Below are 17,759 nucleotides of genomic sequence, written 5' to 3'. Positions count from 1 at the left end.
AATTAGAGGCAGATCTAGTCCCAAACAAAGAACTTCAACTAGAATAATCATACCTTGTCAGGACGAAGAACCTCATCCATTGTGATGTAAAGTAAAGCCTCATTACCAGCCCATTCAAGATCTGAAGTTATACGTACCAGAGGCTTCCCCACAGGTGTCCTAGTCTCCGCATCAATGATATAAACAGTATAAATCTCATCACCTTTGGTGTCTTCTGCATATGCAACCAACTTATTGTTTGGACTAACCTAGAAGATGAAGAAGAAGAAGAAACCTTAAAGAGGAGCACACTAAATAAGAGAAAACCGGACTATTAGAACTCCAAGTAAGCAAAATAAGATGTTCTTACCTTAAAAGCACCAATGCTATAATATGCATGTTCTTGAGCTTTGGTATTCTCATCCAAGATAACATGTTCATGAGGAGCATCAGGTCCAGTTGGCATAGTATCATAAACAGAAGGTAAGGCCTCAACAGGTGATACAAGGCGCCTACAATGCTGCACATACTCCTTTCCTTCCAAAGTCCTCTTATAGTAGTAGTAAGCCCCTCTACGTACAGGTGCAGATATATCATCCTCCTTGATTCGTCCTCTCATGTCAGCATAAATCTGGTCTTCTAAGTGTTTGGTACCTAAGAGAGTTCTCAGTCATATAAAATTGTCAGTTATAATCTCAATTAGAGGAACGGGTTATAAACCAACAAACTAAGATGCCTTTTTCGATTGGAAATAGACCATCCATTTCATAGAAAATGATTATAACAATACAAGAAGAATAAGTTTTCCTTTAGAAAAGGAGAAAAATGTCATAAGAAACATGAACAAAGAGACACATCAAAGCAAAAGTGCATATCAAGGCCACAAAGCAACCCTATAAAGCATTTTAAGCTCCTTGCTTAGACGAACAATTTGTAGTGTGGTCAGCCATCTAAGGACTCCAAAAGAAGGACAACCCAATGCTCTAGTAATGTCCCTGGTTTTACACAGTATGGACTTGAATTTCCATGGAACTAACTTACCATGCTATCACCAACTTTAAGTTTCCCACCACCATAAGATTGTTGAAGCCTAACGTGCTTGCGATACCCAATCCAATGAGGTTGACTCTCAGCCTCAATGGCTAACCCTTCCCTAGCATGTTTGGAGAAGGCCCTAACCACAAAACCACGATGATCTCTTAAAATACCATTGATCCCAAGTTATCTTCAATTGCTGAATGAACCTCCATCTAATTTGAGCTTGAGAATAATCAATAAGCATGAAGCAACAAAGGTACACAAGTGTTAAGATTATCGCCTACTAAAAAAAAAAGAGTGATAAGATCATCAATTTCCTAGGCAGATAAGTTATCATGAAACTTAAAATTTCAAGGAGACGAAAAGGAATGATCTAGAATTCAAGATAAGTGAGACTGGAAAACTTCAAGACCAACTAGAGGTTAGGACAGAGAGCATAAAGCAATTGATCATTCCATAACAGGTCTTCCCAAAAATTAATGTTGGAATTATCCTAAACTGATAACCAAGTATACCAAGAGAAAAAAATCATAGAAACCTCAGGCAATTGCTTTCTATAGGCTTCAAAGCGACTCTGTATTAATACTATTAGCATCCTAGCTATTGCAAACTACAACGAGATACCTTGAGATTATTCTTACCCATCAAGAAAAATTCCTCCATCCTCAACCCTAGTCATCATTCTACATATGCTACTAGTGTGCAGAGAAAAGGAGAAAACAGATCACCTTGTCAAAAACCCACTTGAGACCGTTATCCATTCTTCAACGTAAATGTTTCATCCATTATGGTTTAGGAATTTACATTTTCCTGTGAGTTACTCTCCATTGAAGACTCGAGTTGCTGCAGAATCAACCATGGTAATGACTCTTACAAGTAGCATAAAGTAGAATTAAGGGAATTAATAATTGATTGTTTAATTTTATTTGAAAAAAATAAAAAAGAATTTTAAGATTGCATGCGTTAGAGCTCATATCTTCCATTCAAGTGCCTAGAGCATGCAAGCACTAGCTTGAGCAACTTAAGCATTGGAACCATTCTAGTGAGCTTAATAGGATCTCAAGCATTCAAGGCTTGAATTGCCCAATTTCATAGTTTGCAATGTTTCTAATTTCCATCATATGGAAAATTTATTTTTTGGAAACTAGAGATTTCAACATGATATATATATAATTTATATTCTTAATGTGCAATTGGCCTAAAAGTCATTAAACACAAGGTCCTTACACTTTGCGTTTAATGCAAAACTCCTAAAACAAGTTCACTTTCATTCTTGAGTTTATGAGAGAATTGCATCCACCTCTGACGCCACATCTACCTAACAAATGGTTATTTCCAGCAACCATGACAACTCTAAGAGCTCTATTTAGCCCGTCACAGGTCACAAATTAAATGGGAAGACCTTTCTTCAATGGACACAATCGCTCATGATGTTTGTGAGTGGAAAAGGTAAGGATGATTACCTCACTAGGGCCATAACTGTTCCACCAACAAGAGATCCAAAGTTCAAAATATGGAGATCCAAGAATAAAATGATAATGTCATGACTAATCAACATAATGGAGAATAAGATTGGTCAGAACTTCATGTTCTACGCCACTAGTGATGATCATTTGAACTCTCAAACAACCCTCTTCAGCAAAGAACAATTGGACCTCCTCCAAAAGCTTCTCAAACAATCACAACCCTGTTCTATGCCACCCAAGCTTGGAATGGGAATAGTAGCATAGAAAGGTAAATTCTTTAGGTCTCTCAATGTCCAAACAAAGAAATCTAGCACTAGAATTATTGATTCAGTTACTTCTAATCACATGATTGGTAATGTCATCTTATTTCACCTCTATAATCCTTGTTCTAAGAATTATAAAGTTTGAATTCTTGATTAGTCCCTATCCACTATGGAGGTTATAGGTTCAATAGTTATCTCTAACTATCTAACCTTGAAATCAATTCAGTTGGTCCCTAATCTTTCTTATAACTTGTTGTCCATCATAAAACTTACAAAGGAACTTAAATGTGTTATTTAATTTTTTCCCACTCACCGTGAATTTCAGGACTTAGGCTCAAGGAAGATAATTGGCACTACTAAGGAGTGTGCAGGACTCCATCATTTCAAAATCGATGACTCTCTTGAAGAGCAAACTCAACCTGCAAGTTTTGCTCCTACCTTAATTAGGCAATCCAATAGGATTTTTAAAGTCTTAGTTCCAATAATGATAATGCAATCATGTTATAGCACTATAGATTAGGTCATCTTAATTTCTTGTACCTAGCAAAATTGTTTCCCTCATTATTTCATTTTGATAGGGTTTCCCTCGTTATTTCATAATAAAAACCCTTCAATTTTCCAATGTGAGATTTGTCAATTTTCAAAGTATGTTTGAAATACTTACCCATCTCAACTATACAAATCATTGTATCCTTTCTCAGTAATTCATAGTGATATTTAGGGGCCCTCCAAAGTAAATAATGTTTCAAGACCTCGATCGTTTGTATCATTGGTTGGTGATCACACTAGAATCACATAGATATTCCTCATGAAAGAAAAATTAGAAACTAGTACAATATTAAATAAACTCCATTCCATGATCCAAACCTAGTTCCAAACAAAAATCCAAGTCCTTAGAATCGATAATGTTAGAGAACATTTTTAATCAATTTTGGGACATTATCTACCAAATAACGGCATAATCCATCAAAGTTCCTATGTAGACACACCTCAACAAATCCTCACACAAACCTATCCTCAAACTTGAACCATCTCTTCCTAACCCTTTAAAATTTTTGGATGTTCTGCATTTGTTCATATTTACCAAAAGCACAGCAACAAACTTGACCCAAAAGCCATCAAGTGCATCTTTCTTGGCTATTCCGCAAACCAAAAAGGTTACAAACGCTACTCTCCCACTACCTGAAAATTCTACAACTCCATGGATGTCACATACTTCAAAAACACACCATTCTACCTTAAAACTCATATTCAGGGGGAGAATTTAGCCATCACTCAAGAATATCGATTTTAGCCACTAAAAGATGTTGCCCCATCAAAGACACCACCTTCTACTCCACTCGAAGATGCTACCCCATAGAACACACCACTTTCTCCTCCACAAAAAATCAAACTCATACTCACTTAAAATGTAGAGTATGAGTCTCATACTATCATACCCACTCTAAATATAGATTCAGATTCTCATCCCCCACACAACTTGTCAATCACAAAGAGTTAGGTGTTTATTCAAGGAGATAAGAAACTCAAAAGGAGAAAAAACCTTCTACACTTTCAAAACAAGACTATGAGTCCCATCTGAGCCAAGACAAGCCTAATTTTGTTCTAGGTAACTCAATACATGATCAGAATCGTAGTGATAATCTTGGTATTCCCATTGCATTGAGAAAAGGAGTTGGGACATGTACTCAACACCCAATTTCCAATTTCATATTTTATGAAAAAATATCTCCAATGTATTGTGCTTTTACCACTAATCTTTCTAGTATTGAAATTCTAAAAATATCCGGGAAGAACTAGAAACACCTGAATGGAGAGTAGCCATTGGAGATGAAATTTGTGCCCTTAAGAAAAATGGAACGTGGGAACTCTTAAAGCTACTTGAAGGAAAACAACTTGTGGGATGCAAATGGATTTTCATTGTCAAATACAAGATTGATGGCAGTACAGATCACTACAAAGCAAGACTAGTTGTTAAAGGATTTCCTCAAACCTATGGAATCGACTACCAAGAGACTTTTGCTCCAATGGCAAAACTAAATACCATATGTGTGCTACTATCCTTGGTAGCTAATTTAGATTGGCCTCTTCACTAGTTAGATATCAAAAATGTTTTCCTTAATGGGGATTTGAAGGATGAGGTTTACATGGAGCTTCCCCCAAGTCTGTAGGCTATGGAAGTCTCTATATAGTCTCAAACAATCACCATGAGTCTGGTTTGAAAGATTCACGAAAGCAATTAAGAAGCATGGATACTCTTAAGGACAATCAAATCACACTTTGTTCAAAAAGCACTCATATGATGGGAAAATCGCTATTCTCATTGTGTATCTAGATGACATTATCCTAACCAAGAATACACTAGGAAAAGGACTATTTTTTAAGAAGAACGAGCAACAAAGAGTTGAAGTATACGCAAATGCAAACCGGGTTAGCTTAGTAATTGATAGGAAATCAACCTTAGGGTATTGCACATTTATCTAGGGAAATTTGGTTACTTGGAAGAGTAAAAAACAGAATGTGGTAGCTAGAAGTAGTGTTGAGGCATAATTAAGAGTGATGGCACGTGGGTTTGTGAAGTGTTGTGACTTAAGCATATCCTAAGAAAGCTGAGACAGCCAACAATCTACCATTTGAAACTTTATTGTGATAATAAAACTGCAATTAGTATTGCACATAATTCAGTTCAACATAATAGGACTAAACATGTGGAGACAAATAGATATTTCATACAGGAAAAACTTGAAGTTGGTAATATATGCATACCATTTGTTCCAACTACCTAATAACTGGCTGACATCCTAACCAACAAACTTCATAGACCAATTTTTGAAACATCTAACAAACAAGTTGAGCATGATAGCTACTTATGTACCAACTTAAGGAGTGTCGAGAATCTGGCAATATTTTCTCTTTTTATAGGTAAATTTTTATCCCCATTTGGACTTGAACTTGGAACCTCCCACAAACCCTCCCCATCCCTTTACCACTTGAGCCAGGCCTCAAGAGCATCGAGAATCTAGGAATATTGTTTATCCCTAATTTAAATATTAGTATTTATCTATTTATTATTAGTTTGAATTAAAATAGAATATAGAGTTTGAATTAGAGTAGAAGTCTACCATTTGTTCGAATTAGAGTAGAAGTCTACTATTAGTTTGAATTAGAGTAGGAGATAGAGTTTGAATTATTGTAGAACTCAAATGTATTTGTATGTAAATATTCATCATCATCAATGAGAATGAATAATATTTTCTCTATCTTCTTCTTTCTCAATAATGTGGAATTTGAACCCATGAATGGAGATGTTTCCATGACTCACAAAGAAAAGGGAAGTGAGTTTAGACAAAAAGAAAAGGGAAGTGAGTTTAGACAAAAAGAAAATGAAGTAGAACAAAAGGAAACAAAAACCACAAAACTGTAATTGGTTGGTTTGAAATGGAAAACTAGGAATGGGTATTCCATTTTCTCTCATATATATATATATATATATATATATATATATATATTGTGATAGGTAAATTTTGTCCGCATTGAGACTTGAACATGGAACCTCCCACAAACCCTCTCCATCCCTTTACCACTTGAGTCAGGCCTCAAGGGCTTTTTTCTCTCATATGAACTTCAGAATGGATTTCTCAATTTTCTTCTTATGTTAGGATATTTTAAAAATCAAGGTGTGACAATGACTTTTTCTTCCTATTTCATTGTTTGACAATGACATGAGTAGAATTTAAAAACAAAAAAATTAATACCCAATTTTTAATATTTCCTCCACTTTTTGGACATCCAAACACACAAAAAAAAAATACAAAACACAATATACGAAATAAAATTTGCTCTTGATTTCTCCACCTTTTAGGCAACCAAATAAAAAATTCACTACTTATAGCTATCAAACTAAAAACAAATCATACTAATTTCATTTCCATCAATTTCTCTACATCTAGATGGAAAACCACACATTCTTAACAACCAAAACGCACAAAAAAAGTAGGGAAAGGAAAAGAAACTTCATTTTGTTTCTTCTCATCATTTTCACAACTACCAATCAAAAACCTCCACTTTCAACAACAAAACAAGAGATGTCAGAATTCTTTGGAATCAAACTCTATAAAGAATGAATTTGTTAATATAATAAAGTAAAGCATTTTCTAATTTTTCTTCCACTTTCTCAACAATCAAATACAAACAAATTGAATTTTTTGAAAAGAAATGTGTCTGCTATTTTGTTTTCTTCCCTTTCTAGGCAATCAAAAAGAAAATTTCCAATATTTAGCCACCAAAATTATACCTAATGCAAAATTCTTTTAAAAAAATATATATCATATTTTTCTTAATTTTCTCAATAAAAAAAAAAAAATCCTACTCCTTCAACAATCAAAAAGATTAAAAAATAAAAATAAAATTTAAATTTTCAAAAAATATTTTTGTAAAATTAAAAAAAAAAAATAATGATTTTTTATTTTTTTTTTCCTATACTTCTTGGACAATCAAACAAAAAAATTCCACCCTTGAGAAACCAAAAATATAAAATAAAAATAAATAAATAAAAGAACTCAAGATTCCTTTATAAAAAATTAAAAAATCACATTTCTCTTCATTACCTCCCCTTTCTCTAGAACTAAATAAGCAATCCTCACTTTCTCAACAACTAGACTATGAAAAAATAAAAAACTACACACAAAAAAAAAAAAATCTTTACCTCCACTTTTTGAAAGCCAAATAGAAAATCCAAACTTCTTAAAAAATCCAAAATCTTTACCCACATCTTAGCCTATCATGTGCAAAGCCCTTATTGTGCCAACAACCCATTGTTCGAGTTCCCCCAATGCCAAGGTGTCCTTCATGTATCAAGCCCAGTGTCAACTTATGCTTCTTGTTGAGCCCACAAACATTTTTTTTTTTTTTGATAAATAAAGAGATTGTATTAAAAAACCACCGAAGCAGTGGCTAAAAGTACAAGAAAGAGATTGTTGAGCCCACAAGCATCAAGCTCCTTCATGTCTAAGTAGCACTTTGTGCATCCAATTTGTTGTTTGTGTGTCTAGGCACCCCCATGCGCATCAAGCTCTCTCTTGGCCCACATGCTTACAATATCTTAAAGCTAAGCCTTTTTCTTAGTCCATGGTGAGTGTTGTTATGTTCAAGTGTGGTAGCAAAGTTACCTTAGCCTTCAAAAAACTCATTATTGAGAATCAAATCAATATCATCCAAAGGCACGCAATGTTGATTCATAATCCTTTTCCAACTACCCAACCAGATTAGCACATCCTTGGTCATGCCATTTGTCAAGCTTAGCCATGTGTCTAGGCAACCCCTTGTGTGTCCAAGCAACCCATGTACGCCAAGCCCTCTCTTAGCCCACATGCTTGCAACATTTTGGTGTTAAACCCTCTTCTAAGCCCATGGTGTGTGTTGCTATGTTAACCCATATGTGTGCCAGTCAAGTTGATCCTTCCAACCCAAGGCAACCATGCGCATGTGCACCACAATCGCACCCCATGTGATTGGGGCCCACAAGTTGCATCACACCCTATGGCATTGCACCATGCATGTGTGATAACAAGGCTCACCATTGCACCTCACTTATCTTTGTCCTAGGTGTGGCATAGCTTTAGTGCCACCATCACCACCTTTGAGTCACCACCCCCTCTTTAAAATGCATTTTGAGTCATTTCCAAAATGCTAAGAGTACATATCATATGTGCTTAAGAAAACATAATGGATTTTCTAAAAAAATATAAATTCTAAAAAATAATTTAGAAAAAATATAAATTCCAAAAACTGATTTCTCCACTTGAAAACACCATCTCTAGGCGTCCCCATTAAAGGAAAAATAGTAGTCACCCAAAATCCCACACTTGAATTTTTCCTTTATTGAGCCACCCTACACCTGCTAGCCCACATGTTGTGGTGTGTGCTGCCTGCATGCTAAGAACCATGCTGCACCCTCAAGCCTTGACATGATCCCTCCTAAGCCTCAGCCATCACATTGCCTTGGTCAACAGCGTGCCACTTATGCTGTAGGCATTCATGGGTGCCCATAAGGCTTTGGTGACGCATCACTGAGTCAAGGTGCTGACACTGTTCCTTCTCTCATTCTCTCAGTAACTAAAAGGAGACGTTTCAATTTCTTAGCATCCAAAATCTATATTTAATGGGATTTATGCGCATTGGTCTAGATTTAGGTTTAGAATATAATAACTTTTTTGACTAATGAATTAATTAAATCCAAATTTTGTAAAGATGAATAAAAAGGATTATACGTAAGGCTTCAAGAAAAAGAAAAAGGGAAAACAGAATTTCAGAATTCTAAACAATGTAAGAGAAAATGTCTATCGCTGTTCGTATACCAGACATGATGAAATCTGTGTAGGCGTTCTCTGCTTGAAGGTACGAAAGAACTTCAGGACTGGAGCGAGAATCATCCCGAAGCCAGTAGTAGTTGTCGATCCTGACGTCTCCGAACAACTCCATCTCATGCTTCACCTTTTTTGCCGCTGGCACCGGAGGGGGAGCCGGCGAATAGGACGACTCCATCGTCGCCGCCATTGACGATGACTATGACTATGACTATGACGATGGTGATGGATAAAACGCCGCCTTTTGAATTTGGAGCTTAGCGCTGAAACTGATTTTAGGGTTATTTGACTAAAAGGGATGTTAAAGGTGAAAACACCAATTTGGAAGTATTGATTTCATTTTGAAAACATTTAATATAATTTTTTGGAAGAATCAGTTTCTTTTTTGCAACATGAAATTTCCTTCTTCTTTTTTTGGAAAAAAGGAAATACCTGTTAATATTTTTTTTTAATAAAATCAAACAAAATTTTAAAATAAATTATGTGTATAATTTTTAATACGTTAGAATTATTTTTCTAAATATGAGAATTATTCTATCCTTTTAATTAAATATTTCATGATTTTATAAATCAAGAATTATAATTAAATCTGAATTTTGTTAGAAAAAAATGCAAAATATATATAAAAAAATGTAGGTATAAAGTTATGTGAAAGTGACTTTTCATATTATAGGATAAAGTTGAAGAATCATAAGTTAGCTAAAATAAAATAAAGGGTCAAGCATATTTGTCGAGAGAGAATAAAAGGTAAAATGCTTGTTTGATTTATCAAATATAATAAAATTTATATATTTTCATGTTTTTCAATTTTCGAACATGATAAGGTTACGTTTGGTACTTAAAAATGATTAAGAAAATTTAAAAAAAAAATGATTTATAATTTTATAAAATAAAATAAAAAAACCAAACAAATCCTAACATACAAGGCAGGACTCAAAAGCCAAATAGGTAAATTAAGCCTGCAGTGTATAACTTATGTATCTACAGCAATATAAACTCAAATACTTAACCCCAGAAGAATTGTAGAGATTGTTGATGAATGAAAATCATGTGACAGGAGAGATTGGTTGCCAACATGTTCAGGAATCAGATTCTGAGTTCTGGCGTCTTTTGACCTTATTGGGCTTATTCTTTTATTGCTTCCAAAGTGATAAGGACTCCTGCCACTTGGTATCCAGTGATGAAAACCGGGCATGAGCTGTTCTAAAAGAAATCTTCATCCAGAAATGTTGAAGTCCATCTCTCTGTCACAAGTTATTTCAATCTTAGAATTTCCTGAACACAATGTACTTGAAACAAACACGATGTAAGAGCCTGTTCAGCAAGAGTATTAGTACCATGTCCTACCGGACTGAATCAGTTTTGCCCGGACCCAAGGGGAGGGACCATGTCTAAAAAGATTGCATTAAGGCTACGAGCCCTCTCTATCCTTTTTAATTATTTTCCTCTTCTCATGTTTGGGAGAAGTGAACAGAAATCAAGTATATGAGAAGAAAAAGAACTCTCTCCCACTAATAAAAGTCTCCAGGAATCTGAAACATGATTCAAATCCCATTGGTCACCCAGGAGTAGCCAAAATTCAATCTTCAGAAACTTTGTTAAAACTTAGGACAAATTTTGCCTCATCCAGCAGAATTGCAAGGGAAAATGTGACTGGCAGAGAGCATGTTGAGGTGGATATTGTTTAAAAAAGGTTCATTCTAATCTAAATGCAACTCCAACAGAAGAAACTAAGCATGTCATTTAAGTATACTAATTTACGATAAAGAACATTAACAGTGTCAATGAGGGCACAACAAATGAAATCAAGAGCTTCAAAGAGAATTAGGTAGTCACAAGGGTCAACGGGTCAACATAGTGAAAGAGAACATACAGTTGCCTGAAATAATGGAGAATAGCCCACTTGAATTCATACCCATCAGGCAGGAAACAGAAAACAAAAAAAAAATATAAGAGATTAGATAAGCTTATTACAATATGCAGATCCAAGGACCATGTATTAGATGTGTAATTGGTAGTCTTGCAGGCTTGCAGCCAATCCAGACCATCAAACCATTGAGCCAAACTTATCGATCCTTGGCAAAAAATTACATGGATTTGATAACAATGACTAGTCTAAGTTTTGGCTCATCCAGACAATAAAGAGTATAGCGCACATTATTTTTCTCCACCAAGGAATAATTAAGCGGACTGCACTGACCTGCTGCAGGCTTGTAAAGGGATCCATTATTCCATTACTAATCAGCATCTTAAAAAAACGACCTGATATTTGAAATCATAACTTGAAGAATTTCCCTACAGTAATCGGTCAAGAACTGGCTAGCTTAAACTGGGTTGTATGAGACAGAATCATGACAAAATCATAGACGTTTTGTTTATCCACTTGTTTCTTTAACTATTTTATATGTTTAAGATTTGAAACCAGGAGAACATGGTCCAAATGAGGATATCATATACCAGGAATTAGGGAATACCATTCCACCACCATAACAAGGGGGAAAAATCATTCATCATGCTTACTTCTTTTTTACTTATAATAGTATCATTGTCATCTCTCATAAAAATAATAGTAGTTGCTAGTTAATCCTTTTATTCTAAAAGCCATCATGTTAGTCCTGCATAGATGTCCAGAATTTTGAAACCTTGTGAGATGTTTCCTTCTACTCTATTAACACACTCTTATCAAACACTCCAAACCTGCCTTCAGAAATCAACTTCTACAAAACCAAAAGTTAATAGCTTTAGATTGAAGTATAACCAAAAGGAAAATGAACTTACCTCCCTGACTTTGAGGAATGCCCAGCAGCCATTTCGCATTTAAATAGAAGTATATTATCATCTGTTTTTGTATCCCTCAGCTTTGCCACCAACTTAGCAGGTTCTGAGTACAAAACACGTGGATCTGCCACAGTCTACCAGTGTACAGTTTAAAAACTAAGAGGAGTAACCAGATCTGAGAACATAACATGCTATCCTCCCTGCCTATTATGTAAGCAAGCCCATTGATGAGATCAGCAACTAGTGAGTTACATCAGGCGGTGCTTCAAAATGCTTCAGCAAGCAAAGATGCCTTGGCTTTTGTCAATTGGCATAGGTGACCCATCATTTTGAATATCTGATTTTTTTTTTTTTTAATGAATTTCAATATTTAGTTGTACACCATTGTTTGATCACAGCATAATACATACATAAAGTGTGGAACGTGTATCAAACACTAGCATCTAGATTATTTTATTATTGTATTTTTTTTTAATCATAATAGTTGTATTTTTTTTTTCCTATCAGAATTATGTTATAGTTGTATTCATTAGACAAATAGCTACTTGATATAATGAAATAAAAATGTGTGTGGAAGTGTAAAAGACAGACATCATAACTAGAATGGAGGGCAATGAAACACATAGGACAAGAAGAAAAATGGTTCATCTTTGCAAGATAGAGGGAGAAGGAGTACAAGGTTTCATTCATTTGTAACCACAGGGAAAGGAAATAACATAATTCATGGTTGTCAAGTCCTATGCTCTTCCAGTTAGTGATTTAACCCCATATTGGTTTCCCTTGGATAAAAGATCAAAAATTCCTCATCACATACACTGTTCATTTATAAAGTCCTTAAAGGATATTTGGTTACACTAGATAGTATCAAAACCCCAAGGCAAAGCCAGTCTTTAGTAGTCTCTTTAGAAATTACACAATCTACAATGGAAGAAAAGGGTAGAAATATCAATGGGGCCATAGAACAGTATAACTTCTGAAGTTGACATATATATATATATAAAACTCCACTAAGTTATTTTGGTCTTCCTTTCATTTGAACACCTTCAATTTAAATCTGCTTTTCATTCCCTTATGCTAGCAAATTGGAGTACATCTTTTTCAATCCTTTACTTGCCCAACATGCAAGAAGTACCTTTAATTACATCTTACAAACTGCTAGTGTTACTACGTACTCTCTTACTGTAGTTTTTCTTTAAAACTACTCTTTCTGTACTAAAGCTAGATGGCCATGTCATGAACCAAGTGTTGTGTGTTTGAAAAAAAAAATTATCTTAAAATTTTGAAGACAAATGGGTAGTGCCCAACACTGTGTTGTACACTGTTAGAAGATTTCAGAAGTTTTGGAATTGGTTTTATTCTACTTTAGTGTGAAAATAGTTAGAATAATTCAGTTTTTGTTATTTAATTTTTATAGTTTGTTCCTTGTTTATAGAAAGTTAATCGTGGAGTTTGTTAGTTCCTATTTTGTAGCTAAAATTCAGCATATAGTTGAGTATAAATAAGTATCTGTATTCCTACTTTTCTCAATAAAAATAAAAATAATTTTTCATTCTTCTCTTAAACTGTGTTAATGGTGTCAGAGTTGGTACTGTGAAAAGGGAGAATCCCTAATTTTTGTTATTAAAAAACTGTTAATAATACACATTGGACTTGGGTATATATATATATATATATATATATATATACATGTTAGTGGGACCCACACTATAATAAGGAAAGAAAAGAAAAAGTAAATAACTAAAATAACTGTACACTATTTAACACTCCCCCTCAAGTTGGAGCATATATGTTATATGCACCAAGCTTGTTACAAATGTATTTAATTCTAAGACTTTTGAGAGATTTAATAAAAATATCTGTTAGTTGATTATTTGAATTGACAAAACTAGTCGTCACATATCCTGATGCGATCTTCTCTCTAATGAAGTGACAGTCAACTTCAATGTGTTTGGTCATTTCATGGAAGACTGGATTGGATGCAATATGCAAAGCGGTTTGGTTGTCACAGATGAGCTTCATCTGTTCATTCTTTTCAAATTTCAACTCCCAAAGAAGATATTTCAGCCATATGAGTTCACATGTTGCCAAAGTCATAACTTGATATTTGGCTTCAGCACTAGATCTGGCCATTACATCTTGTTTCTTACTCTTCCATGATATTAGGTTACCTCCAATAAAAACACAATACTCGGAAGTGGAACGTCTATCTTTAGGTGAGCTAGCCCAATCTGCATCTGTGTAACCACAACCTGGGTATGACCTCCATTCTCGTACAACACACCTTGGCCTAGTGTGCCTTTGATATATCGAAGAATGCGGATTTTGGTCTAAATAGATTTTTATATATAAAATATTAGAGAACTATTTTAAAAAACGGTTGTAAAAAATTATTTATGAATTTTTTTTTTAAAATGTTCTATAATCAGACATTCTTCTTTCTTTTTGTTACATATATATATATATATTGGTCTTGGCACGATGGAAACCCTTGATTGACATATTTATGTTTGATGTAACTTCAATAATCTCATTCAACTAATCTTCTTTGAAACCAACTTTCTTATTCTCCCACATTTTGTATGATCTTTTCTCCTTTTGTTTGCAACTTCATTATCTCAATTAATAATGTGGATTTCTTTTTTTGCCTTATAAGTTTGACGAAAATATATCATTTGCTATTTGTTCCATATCGCTCTCTTCTTCGATCTAGTTCTATCATAAAACTTTTTCTCATGATATATGACTACCTAAAAAAAATGTTAATTATAAGTTTATCGATTTCAAATAGCTTTAGAATTCAGTGACAATTCCCAATTACATATAAAAACAATATCACAATAACATAAAATCGATAAAATTAGGACTAGTAAAATAGAAAGCAAATACCAATTTTACCCTTTTGAGATTATACTTTTAGCTTCTACCTAAAGATTTAAACAAACAAATTTGTCTCAAATGAACTATTCCTAAGAAATACCAAGTAAACACTTGATTAAGTAGATTACGCGAATATATATATGGAATCAAAAATTGCGGAAACGATCAGCACTTTACAAGTTAGATTATATTGTTGGTGGGTGAAGTGAATGGATTATGAGAGTAAGAATTTTTCAATTTTGTTAAAGTGATAATGACTGCTTAATAACAAGTTAGATAGTCTAATCACGTATCCAAATTTCACCGTTAAGCAATGGGGGTCAAAGTACTGTGGGTCCACCTTTTAAAGGGCTTGGATTATGATTGGTCAATTTCTCAACGGTCCTGATTTGCTTTTTAGGGGTTGGTGAGCTGGCTCTTTACAATTATCTCAGTCAACATAAAGCTGTCTCTTCTCACCATCCCCACTCTCACTTAAAGTGCGTGGCAGCCAAAACTCTCAAATATTAAAAAGTTAAGCTTTGTCTTTTTCCATACTTCATTTTCTATATCATAAAATATTCAAAATCATTTTATTTTTTTTATGCTGAATTTTAATAGTTGATATTGGTTTTGAAATATTTAATAATCCAAATTTGGAAGCAAAAACAAATCAAAATTCTCTTGTTAGATTTATCATAAAAAATAAAAAATTAAATATAATAAAAATTATTTACAAATTTACACTTTACAACTCCTAATGTACAAAGTAACATGTAGTGACAAAAAAATTTTGTTGCCAAATGAAATATTTTGTTACCAAATAGTTTACTCGATATTTGAAAATCTAATTCCAAACGAAACATTTTATCTTAGGCCACAAAAAAAACTCGTTTCCAAATAGTGTCGGCCACAAAATTTTGTTTTGTCATAAATATGTTTTCGTAACAAACGTTAATTATTCGTCTCCAAAAACATAGGGTGACACAAATATCGAGACAATGAACGAGACAAAACTTTTCGTTAGGAAAGCCTTTTGGCTACAAAAGGCATATTGTTGGAGACAAAACATTTCATCCATGATCATGTACTTTGTTGTAGTGTCCATATCCATGGTAGGTTAGTCGTCGTCGGCAAGTTGCCGCCGTTGGCATCATTTTCGGCAGTCGAGGATCCCATCCCCTTCCATCCATTTTTGGGACCGTCGATTGTTATTATTATTATTATTATTATTTCTTTATTTGATTTTAATAATAATTGTTATTGAAATTGGAATTGTATATTTATGTTTATTTGTGGACTTTATATTTGAGTTTTATTAATTAACATGTAATTTATGTTAATTTGTTATTGATAAATTAATGTGAAATTGGAGTTAATTTGTTGTTGGTAGATTAATACGTAATTTGATTTAATTTATTGTTAGTGAATTAATTTGAAATTTGTTAATTTGGGTTTGTGGGTATATTGTATTGGGTGATTAATTTGGGGATATTTGGATTATATCAATTGCATATTATTTATTTATACTTGGGTCTATTGTTAAGTTGTTATTTGTTTGAGCTTATTGGATTGAGCTTGAAATATTATTTCTCTTGACCATGTATTTTTTTTATGTGAGCTCGTTAACTAATGTGAATTTTGGGGTCCATAATGTGGGTAAGATTTGTTGGATTATTTGAATATTTGATATGGACTTGGCCAATTTGAATTGTTTAATTTTTATCCAATTTTAGGTTTGGTTGATTGTGTTTGTATTTTTGGTTATTAATTTAGATGTTCTGGGTTAAGACCTATAGTAATTTGGGCTCATTTTTATTGGTGAAATTTATTGGGCTAATTTAAAGTTTGAATTTGGGTTTGAATATCCATTGTGAATTTTATACATTTTTAGATATTTATATTTGTCATTTTTGTTTTTGCATGAACCCATTTTGCAATCTTGTTGGCTGAGTACGAATTAATGATGCGTGGAACTTGTTGTAAGTTTATTTGGGTATATGTTTTATTTCTCACTTTTATTTGGTTTTATTTTTATTAGTTCTTGTAAATATTCGTTTGTATATATTTATTGAGTGTGTACAGAATTGAACATCGAACAAATTAGAAATTTTGTTTAAATGAGAGGAAGAATTCAGTAAATGTATTTTGATAAAACGATAATTTTAAAATATTATTTTTAATAAAAGAAATTTTTTTTATCATTTATAAAAATTCAGAAAAATACATTTAGAAAAATCCAAAAGAATTGCTTTTAATAGAATTCGAAAAATTGTTTTTAATAACAGTGTCCAAAAATTTCTTTATTAACAAAAATTGTCCAAAAATTGTTTTGTATATAAAGTTGTCCCAAAAATTAATTTTTAATAAATTATCTAAAAATATTTTTTTTCAAATGAATTCTTTTTCCTTAATTAAAATGAGATTAAAAGTGTTTTTCAGAAATAGAGAATTTAAATCTTTGTTTTTCTTTTTAATTAAAATTTCTTTTGTAAATAAAGTTATGTCATTTTAAATAATTTATAAAAATCACTCTTTTAAATGAAAATGAATCTAAATACTTTTGTAAATAAAATTATAAAAATTCATTATTTTCTAGTAAAAGCAAGTAAAAATAATTTTTGTGCCCAAATTGAAATTTTGTAATAAATTCTTTTGATATAATAAGTGTAAATAACCTTTTTGAAAATTGAATATAACTGAAATTTAAAAAATAAATTGATTTTTTTTATAAGTAAATAAATGGAAATCATTAATTCAAAATCGTTTTTAATAAAATCCTTTGAAATTTCTTTAAAACTTTTTTTTTTAAATCTTTTATTTATTTAATTCAATCAATCATTTTTCATAATTCTTTTATTATTTATTTTGTGTATTTTTGTAATTAGATTTCATCATTGTTTTTGTGCATATTAATTTTTACCATGACTTGTATATTGGTTATTTTTCTTGGTATCCATAATTAATTAATCCTCAATTCGTTTAGTAGATGTTGTACGTATACGGGCTTAGAG

At 32.8% G+C, this 17,759-nt stretch overlaps 2 protein-coding genes across 6 annotated transcripts in view; both read right to left on the bottom strand.

The window, feature by feature from the left end:
- The window catches only part of LOC117923595 (protease 2-like), a 44,003-nt gene extending 34,599 nt beyond the window's left edge, over window positions 1–9,404 (bottom strand). For 3 of the 5 annotated variants that reach the window (XR_004652649.1, XM_034841959.1, XM_034841960.1), the window contains exons 1-3: window positions 9,103–9,404; window positions 350–633; window positions 54–248 (exon numbers count right to left, since the gene is read on the bottom strand). Coding sequence is in view for 4 of the 5 variants with exons in the window: in XM_034841959.1 (XP_034697850.1) it covers window positions 54–248; window positions 350–633; window positions 9,103–9,301 (678 nt within the window). In the remaining variant the exon portion in view is untranslated. The remainder of the gene's footprint in view (window positions 1–53; window positions 249–349; window positions 634–9,102) is intronic. The other 2 variants (XM_034841961.1, XM_034841962.1) reach the window with 1 other exon arrangement.
- A 981-nt stretch (window positions 9,405–10,385) lies between these two features.
- Window positions 10,386–17,759, bottom strand: part of LOC117924228 (protease 2-like) — a 60,325-nt gene continuing 52,951 nt past the window's right edge. The window contains exon 12 of the mRNA XM_034842816.1: window positions 10,386–10,500. Within this exon, the coding sequence (XP_034698707.1) occupies window positions 10,468–10,500 (33 nt within the window). The 3' untranslated portion in view covers window positions 10,386–10,467. The remainder of the gene's footprint in view (window positions 10,501–17,759) is intronic.

This window comes from Vitis riparia, chromosome 10, assembly GCF_004353265.1.
Source record: "Vitis riparia cultivar Riparia Gloire de Montpellier isolate 1030 chromosome 10, EGFV_Vit.rip_1.0, whole genome shotgun sequence".
NCBI lineage: Eukaryota > Viridiplantae > Streptophyta > Magnoliopsida > Vitales > Vitaceae > Vitis > Vitis riparia.
Note: the sequence above shows the minus strand (reverse complement) of the source record. Positions and strands in the feature narration are given on the sequence as shown.